We start from the raw sequence: 9,315 nt of genomic DNA, 5'->3' as shown, positions 1-9,315 counted from the left end.
CCGACTATCTTTACATGCGGGCTGCAACTGTCTTATCCACCCAACAAGGCTGAAAGCTGGACTGTAGCAGGTGGTGTTAACTATTTTAATAGGCAAGAAACAATCCCAAGCACTTCAAAGTTTCATTGGCGCAGTTGGGTAACTCTGGTCCAATTGGAGTGTTTGAGATAATTTCATATGGAATTAGTGTAAGGTATACCAGTAAAGCAATATTAAAATAGGCTGCAAATAAACTCAGTCACCGATCCTTGGTGGTCTCAACAGGTGCAACATAGAGACACTCAACCACAATGACTTTGCAGGTTGCGAGTGGACAATCTATGCAGGAAAGTACGGTTACGCTGCAATACTGCATTGAATTACTTAGGATATCAATTAGGGATAAGGGTAAATTGACCCATTTCACGTAAACATAGGGCCCAGTCAGTGCTGCTTGGTTAGAAAGTTAGATGTATGCCATTGAGAATCCTGTAGGATTTGTCAGTCGTGTAGTCTAACTTGACACTTCAGGAATAGGTGGACTATTCTATTCAAAGGCTACACATCGTTTATCATTATTATCATTTATGTTATTTTATAAACGAGGAGTTACAGCAAAGGCGGCTGAATTAATTGAATACGTGAATCTCAAATCACCGACTTCCCTTGAATTGTTTTACCACGGGCAGTCCTAAACCTGGCAACCCAAATGGTAACGAGTGATGCGTGGACGATTCCTTTTCCGGGGTCCTCCGGTGCTTGCCGCGCGGCGGTTTGTTTGAAGTCTGTTGTAAGTCCAGCCTGCTAGGTGTGGACTGAGATTTTTTGTATGATGATTTTATGAACATGCACATTACTACTACATTACTACTCCCGTGGCTTCTCTCTATATTCCATTCTGTTGTCAGGGATGCAATAGAGGGATGTAAACCAACCTAAACTCGTTACCTTTGTTTTTATTTATACACCTTTATAAGCTAATGTAGCCTTAATTTTTCTGATATAGCTTCTTAGTATTGATCGTAGAAAGTGGTATCACACTGACGCAAGTTACATGAAAATAAAACTTAAATCATCACTATGTAATTCTTTTTTTGTTTAGGCCTACATAGGTGGTTGCTCTCCTTTTGGTGATTCCAAATGGAGCTTATAGTTTAACCTTTTAGCCTATTCTCTTCTATTTTGGCACATAGGTGAATGCCTCAAAATGTGTAGTTCTATTAATTAAAAATAGGCCGACCACTTAAACAAACTGAACTACCTTAAACAAATGTATCAACATATAGAACTGGGGACAAGGAATGTCGATCTTTTTAAATACAACAGGTTATTATTTGAACAGACAACATGATCCATTTCAAAACTCAATGGGCAAGACTGAAATTACATGACCTAGATACATTGTTTAGTATTACTCTCCACACAGGAATTGTCAAATTCCCTGACTGCCAAGATTTAGATTTAGATTTAGATTCTCCCAAAGCCTAAAGGGTCAACTTTGTGATTAAGGGGCATGTGGCAGGTTTTACTATGTCCCTTGAACATGGCATCCTGTGTTTTACGCCCTTCATGTGTCATTGCTTCTTAGCCATACTTGCCTTCCTGTACTGGTCCTGAAGCTGAAGCCATAATGCAGTTGTGAGTAGTGTGATCAATGATTTTTCTTGATGATTGTCTGATTCTCGTTATCTCATTTTCAAATGTTTTTTTTAGTTTTTTTTTTTAGAAAAGGCTTTTTTCTAACCTGTGAAATACAAACTACAAAATACACAATAGTAATAAACACATTTCTTCCCAAAGAACTGCAACATATTCCTTGGTATTGACAATTTTTAATTTGGTGAGTCTTGATTCAGCAGAATTGTTGGAAACTGTGCCAAGCAAAAGCAGTGCAAAGCTTTATGTCATCTTTATGTATTGGCTTTTAATAACAACATCTGATTTACACTTTGCAATTGATTTATGACTTCATGAATTGGCTAGGGAGAGCCCAGCAATCACATTATCCCTATTCTATGCAGTGAGACACAAAAGACTATACACAAATAATAGCTTTTTCAAGCATAGCATCAGCTGCACTCTAAAGCCACCATTAGGTGGCATCATTGACTAATGTACTGTATCTTTGTTCATTAGTGGAGATGGGGATAATGTTGAAGAAACTGTATAGTAATGATCAGTATGTTAATTATTAAAAGAGCCTGCAAGCAAGTCAGCCATGTATTATACAGTCATAATGATCAGCCTAATGAGCTGATGTGCTTTAATTGCAGGTCACTGTGCAGGCAGGTAGACCTTCATCCAGTCCAGCAGTGTACTGGGCTCTTGTAGGAAGGCTGGCAGGCTGCTCCTGCTGAAATAGGCAGCCAGGCCCAGGGCAGCGGCCGACAGAATCAGAGGCAACATAAAGGAGCGTTTGGGCTCGGGCTGATCAGACGGTCTGGTCTTCATGGGTTGGGCCACTCTCTCCCATTGAGTGAGGATGGCCTGACGGGCCCCAGCCCACTTTCCTGGCCCTCTAAGACGATACTGGTACGGTGTAGGCGGACCCAGGATCACACTCAGTCCCAGCCTGGGATCCGTCAGTAGCAGCCTCAGGATGGTGGGTCGAACCCCCACCTGCTCTGCTATCTCATCCATGTAGTTGATGAAGTCAACCTGGATGGTGTGTCTCTGGCTGGTAACATACCTGAGAAAGAGTCCAGAGCCAAACATGTTGTGGACAACAGGACTTGGTATCTTTTAGATCCTAAATAAACAATCATTCAATTGAATAAATCCACTGCAGTACCTTGCAGCCATGCTCTCCCGCTTGCACTGAACATCCTTCAGCATGGCAGCCATTGAAGGAAGCTTGTTACAACCTGTGTGTAATGAGAACAGAGTTGACAACTGAGTAAATGCCCTACTTCAATCTCAAGTATTTCTGTGAAGGATAATGTGAAAAAGTTCACATTTTAAAGAACATGTGTCACCTTTAAAGACACGTGTGGCCCATCTGGCCTGCATCTCAGAGATTGGCATAATGGCTCCCAGTGGCTGCACTAGCCCAATGATAGCCAGCGTGGGGCGGTCCAACTCAGGGGGGAAAACATACTTGTACAGTGTTGATTTGTTCCCAGACGCTGACAGCACATGTGAGGCAAGGAATGGAAAGGAAAAGCTGTAACCTGTGGCAAATACCTGCAAGAGAGGGAGTCATCTCATTAACATGCTACTGCATGTCACTGCTGTCCAACGAAAGTGTGTGTAAAGGGTTAGGGTTGAGTGTGTGTGTGTGTGTGTGTGTGTGTGTGTGTGTGTGTGTGTGCGTGTATACACTTGTTACGATTACACCTACCACTAAGTCGATATCTTCCACAACACTCCCATCCTCAAACTCCACGCTGGATCCTTGAAATCTGCGGATGTTGGGTTTCACCTGAACTGTTCCAGATAGGATGCGGTTGGGCAGCTCATCATTCACTGTGGGATGTTGGCTGAATATCCTGAGATTCAGATTCATTTTAACACATTGATAAGTAATGATACTCAACTTGATACATACCACATATCAGCATTTTTAATTAATAAAAGAAATGTCATGCAGCTCCTTATCTGAAAATACAATTGCACAGAAATAGATAAAACTACCTGTGTTTTGGCTTCAAATTGTACAGACTGTGGTTGAATCTTTTGTTGAGCCGACTCTCTCCCAGGCTGCAGAATAAACCAAAGGGAAGCATTTTCTGCAGAGAAGTTACCATCCTGTTAACGTTCATATCCAGGGGCAAGCCGTTGTCTCCAACTCGGTTCAGAACCCAGGCTCCCCTCCGAGTGCTCAGGTAAAGCTGGGGAGAGAAGACATGGGGAGTCAGTAATGCCAGTACTTGAATATGGTTAAGATTAGAGTCTTATGTGCCTCTGAGGATCCATATGTGACACCAACCTGCTTGGTGACTCTGCTCAGTTCCACAGCTATGTCTCCTCCAGAGTTTCCTATTCCAATCACTACAACCTTTTTGTTCCTCCACTCCTCAGGAGTCTTGTAGTCCCGACTGTGGAAGTACTTTCCCTTGAATGTGTCAATGCCTGAAAGATAGACACAGAGTTGTGACCACTAGATGCATCTGCTGCCAGGAGAGTTCATGACAGGTTTTCAGTTTTATTACAGGTTTATTACTGCAGTGATTTGATTAAAACATCTGGGTTAACTACATTTAAGAAATGCACTTTGTGAAGCCCTGGGGAGGCTGGGGCGCTCCACAAAGGCAATGCAGGACCACAGACAGTGCAGATTACCAATCAGCTCCTGCCTGCATAAAAGCAACTCAGTCCTCCTGCAGCCTTGGAGAGGAAGGTGGTGCACTGAATCCCCGGTGTGGTAAGCAGCCAACAGCCCAGCAAACTGTATCTTTGAGGAATTTTGTGGCTTGACTGAATACCGTTTGGACAAGTGGACAATCACGGAGGATTGAATTATGAGTGCAATTAGGATAACAGACTTGGGTAGTGGACGGATGGACTGGTTGCTTTCTCTCTTACCTGAGTCTCACCCCCAGTCAGTGTGTGACCCCGCTTAACAGACACCCCGGTCCATGAGGAACCTCTGTTTTTTTTCGGCCCCACTCCCTTTCCCCCACCAGTTGTTGAATCAACTTTTTCATTTGAAACAGATAGAAATGGTTAGACAGCCTACATCTGTAAGACATTGACTTTGATCTATATCTGAAAAACACAACGCAGCTGGCCGCACACTCAAACCATTCCAAAACAAAAGGAAAACATTTCCTCCAGTGTCCATGACTTGTTTATTAGCCTAGGTAGTTTTATAGAGGATCATGGTGATCTTGATGATTTCATAACAGTATTTCATATAGGGAACTGAGAGCCAAATCAAAGTGTAAAATAAAATTACATATATGGAAAGGTTGGTTAAGGGCAAGATACTGACAATCAAAATTAAGTATTCTCTTTGGTTGGAGGCTACCTGATTTCTGTTGACATTATGCAACCCCATCGACTTGATAATTGGAGTATAGTCTTGCCATAACATGCTCCTACATGCTGCGGGAAAAGTTGATTCTTAAAGAATATAATTTCTCTCCATAGTGCTCTACAGCACTATCTGTCCTTGAAGGAGTTAAGGTTTTATTTGAGTGGCACCTGGGAAATCATGGAGAGGCATGTTGGGGTGACAGTGGTGTCCGATACAGATCATCACAGCATCAAAAATGTGTTGCTCCTTCTTTCCATCCCTGTTCTCTGTCTCAACATCCCACTGGCCTGAACGAGAGAAATCGGATCTCTGCTTCACCTGCAAGACTTTGGTCTGAGAAACAGAGAGGCAGAAAGAGAGCTGATTACAGAACACAAGCCAGCACAGGTTTCTTATCCCTAACTCTGTTAAGTGCAAATACGTGGGTTTGAACATAATAGCATCCTTTTCCTATGTTCTTAGCTTGGCATATCCTTCAGTCATACCAAACTCAGTGGCATTTCAAATCTGAGACTGAGGTGAAAATTAAACATTATTTCAAGGATATAAAAACTCTTAATTGTAGGAAGGAAGTTAGTGAAGGATCCTCACATTGAAGTGTATGTGCTTGGTGAGCTGGAAGCGATCGGCATACATTCGAAAGTAGTCCATGATGAGGGAGTTGTGCATGTAGTTGGGGAAGTGTGCGGGGATGGGGAAGTCACTGAAACACATCATCTCCTTGGAGGTGTTGATGATGACAGAGTGGTAGATGCTGGCTCTGTCTGGCTCTGGGTTCTCCTGTGATAGGGTTCCAAAGAAAAAAAGTCAGTTCCCGCACACACTTATCACCTCTGCATTGATTTATTTAAAAAGAGTCAACGTTTCGGTCACAAGGACCTTTTTCAAGACATATCAATTGTAAAGTGACATTAGTGCTTAAATACAGCCCATGATTGCATAACAGTCCACAGCTGTGTTGGAGGCGTGTCCATGATCCCATACAACACCTCACTCATTTAAGATTCCCTCGATTGTCAAAACACACAACATCCACAATCGTACACATCCAAAATCCTTCTGACACTGCTAAAGAGCAAAACATCCTTTTCTCTGGTTAGTAGTATATATATATAAGACATAGCCCAAGTTCACAGTATACAAAAAAGACATGTCTTCCCGAAAAAAATGTTGTTTTGGAGTACATGTTTTGCACATTTGTACATGATTGATTTTCAAGTTGTAGGACCCCATGGGATTTTTTTGTATACTGTGAACTTGTTGTATGGGATCATGGACACGCCTCCAACACAGCTGTGGACTGTTATGCAATCATGGGCTGTATTTAAGCACTAATGTCACTTTACAATTGATATGTCTTGAAAAAGGTCCTTGTGACCGAAACGTTGACTCTTTTTAAATAAATCAATGCAGAGATGATAAGTGTGTGTGGGAACTGACTTTTTTTCTTTGGAACTGGATTTTCGGGGCAATTGATTCCCTGCACCACAAAAAGAGACAAAGCAAGTGGTGTGCGTGTTGTTTTCAACTCCCCTTCTCCTGGGATAGGGCCATAAGTGGAATTTGAATAGGTGCTGTAGGTGCCTTGCACCCACAAAAATAAGCATAATTCATAGTATAATGCATAGTAAGCATATTCTGAACAATCAACAACTACTAACTTTTGTTGCCAATTCACTCTTACAACCTTTATAAACACAGTCATTGACAGTTTTGCAAAGATGAAATCTAGAAAAATATGGGAAATTTCAGCAAAATGCTCATGCTGTTTTGACAGGCCACTGGGAATCAGTGCTGCATTTTCTGTAGCATAATAGTTGTGAATTTAACTGTAATTTCAGTATGCTGATAGGTTATTATTTTTGCCCTTTTACACCTATAACATGGTTGGGAAGACAGATCTCAACTATAACTATAGCATCCATATGCATGAAAGGCAAGCTCCGCCCCTGCCTGGAGGAGAAAAAATATTAATTTCATGTTATCATAATCATCATTATTAAACAGTTGGTTCAGAGTAGAATGGGCACTTTCAAGTCCCAGCAATGAAAAAAAAAAAAAATCAAATTCACCTTTACAAAAAATCCACTGCTAAATTATGTGGTTTCATGTAATTTTTTATGCATTTTATGGGTCTAAATGACAAATTTTTACTTTGTGTTTGCAATGTTTAGATGCATATAATAAACTGATTAAATGACACAATATCATAATTTCAGCTGAAATTACATTCTAGAAATATAAAAATAAAACATACTGCAAAATGTATGTGGATTAATCATTTGTGTTGATTTTTCTTAGAAATATGTCTGTCCTTACTGCAACAATGAACAAATCGTTTATAAATACAGTGTTTTCAATTCCCAACAATACCCAACAAGAATTTTGAGAATAAAGTCAGAACCTAGAGCTTAAAGTCAAAGACTTCCAGAATTCTGACTTTAAAGTCTTTTCTGAGATTCTGAGATTCTGAGAGTAAAGTCAGAATTCTTACTTTAAAGTCAGAATTCTGAGATTAATGTCAGAACTCACGCATTTTTCACATGTGGCCCTAATCCTCTTCCGCAACCAAAAGTATAAAGTCCTATAAAAAGAGAACTCAAATAAAGCAGACATAACTTAAAAATGTACTCCGGACAGTAGGCTATTTAAGCAGTTATAGGTCTGCTTAATCTCTAACCCTGATGACTTGTCATGTAACATCCTGTCCTTACCAGCACAAGAAGTCATTACCATAACAGCAGTGGTGGAAAGAGTACTAGAATTATCTACTCAAGTAAAAGTATTGTTACTCTGCTGATATTTTACTTGAGTAGATGTAAAAATACTGTTGTAAAAATCTACTTAAGTAAAAGTAAAATGTAGCTAATTCAAAATGTACTCAGAGTCAAGGGCGTCACTTTGTGTTGAAAAGTGGTGGGGACATTTTAGAATCAGTGGGCTTTTTTTTTAGCTTATGTTACTTTTTTTGGACAATGCGCATTTGTTTCTTCTATATTTACATTGCATTGTATGTTTTCTTATTGTGCAAATAAACCTTTCTCAAAGCGTTTTCATTTGTTAGTTAATATTTCTTGGTGCAAGCTATTTTTCAGAACATTTTTAACAAATTATGCTTTTAAAAAGTGATGGGGACAAAATTGGCCATTTCAAAAAGTGGTGGGGACATGTCCCCAGCGTCCCCAGTGTAAATGACACCTATGCTCAGAGTAAAAGTTACGACCAAGAGAGAGGACCAAGTGCAAACTCAATTCTTTTAAGTGGAAAATTTGGAAATTACTCAATAAAGTGCACAAAATAAAGCCAGATTACTCTCTTTTCCTTGCTGACTGTTCACTGTGAATGGCTGCACAATTGGCCAATTTAAGATTGTCCAGTTTCTGATACTTCTGATACTATACTTTTTTTTATTTTTATTTTTTAAGTTTAATCAAAAATAAATTCAAATATCGTATATGTTGTGGTAATGCAATTGTTTAAGATTCTTTTAAGATTCTTTAAAAAAAGATTTTCCTGATTAACATTTTTTAACCTAAATGCAAATTAGTATGTCTCAACAATTGTACGAAAGACTGTGCAAGTCCAAATTACTTTTCAAAGAGTTTCAATTTTGAACAATTTGGAGAGCTAAAAGTGCCCCTAGTGTTCCCGTTCGTTCGAGCCTCTCATATTGACGGACGGTTGATGGAGATGAAAGGAGACAGTAAGGGAAGGGACCTGCAGCCTGCAGAGTGTGACCCACCTTAAACCTCCACAGGCCGCCGATGTCATCACTGCTCTCGAAGCAGACAGGCTCCAGCCCCTCATCCAGACAGCTCTTGATACAGGCCAGACCTGAACTGCCCCCTCCAACCACTGCCACACGCCGGGTCATGCTTTAGCCTTAGCCCTGCACAGGACGGTCCGGCTCAGTCTGAAAGTGGCTTCTCTAATAACACAGGGGTGAATGAATGGGGCAACAGAAGTTAGCCATCACCAATATGTGATTTTCTTTTTATGGACTGTACTTTGATTACTAGTAGAATCGAGCATACAAGTTAATAACTAACTAGATATAGTCGAGTTTTAGCCCTACATGATATCAGATACGGTGTAGCGTAATGTTTACTGTCGCTTTCATCTGTTTACGGTACGAACACACTATTTAACTGTTTATGGCCAACTGAGTTTTTCATGGCGTCGCTCTCTGTCTGTCTGCACAACTGTAATTCTTAAAAGTCTCTATCTTACATCTATGCAAAATGTTATGATCGATCGTATCTACGTTCGTGCATTGCGGATATTCCTACAGGCTGCAGCTGCAGATGATAACTGTTTTACCTGTTGCGAAGATGCGAACGAGAAACTTGTTCATGTTG

The 9,315-nt window shown here is 40.4% G+C and overlaps 1 protein-coding gene across 1 annotated transcript; it reads right to left on the bottom strand.

Annotated features, from left to right (window-relative positions):
* Positions 1-1,824: 1,824 nt before the first annotated feature.
* Positions 1,825-9,315, bottom strand: LOC139648742 (flavin-containing monooxygenase 5-like). The gene is made up of 10 exons (XM_071524965.1): positions 9,278-9,315; positions 8,700-8,885; positions 5,549-5,737; positions 5,125-5,290; positions 3,908-4,050; positions 3,613-3,809; positions 3,320-3,467; positions 2,955-3,162; positions 2,771-2,843; positions 1,825-2,668 (listed from the first exon to the last, which is right to left on the bottom strand). Exons 2-10 carry the CDS (start codon positions 8,829-8,831, stop codon positions 2,254-2,256), a joined length of 1,671 nt encoding a protein of 556 aa, XP_071381066.1. The 5' UTR covers positions 8,832-8,885; positions 9,278-9,315; the 3' UTR covers positions 1,825-2,253.

The sequence above is a fragment of the Centroberyx affinis genome, unplaced genomic scaffold, assembly GCF_046629955.1.
Source record: "Centroberyx affinis isolate AG114_WGS23_722 - 3 ecotype Tasmania unplaced genomic scaffold, CSIRO-AGI_Caff_v1 ptg001253l_1, whole genome shotgun sequence".
Taxonomy (NCBI): domain Eukaryota; kingdom Metazoa; phylum Chordata; class Actinopteri; order Beryciformes; family Berycidae; genus Centroberyx; species Centroberyx affinis.
Note: the sequence above shows the minus strand (reverse complement) of the source record. Positions and strands in the feature narration are given on the sequence as shown.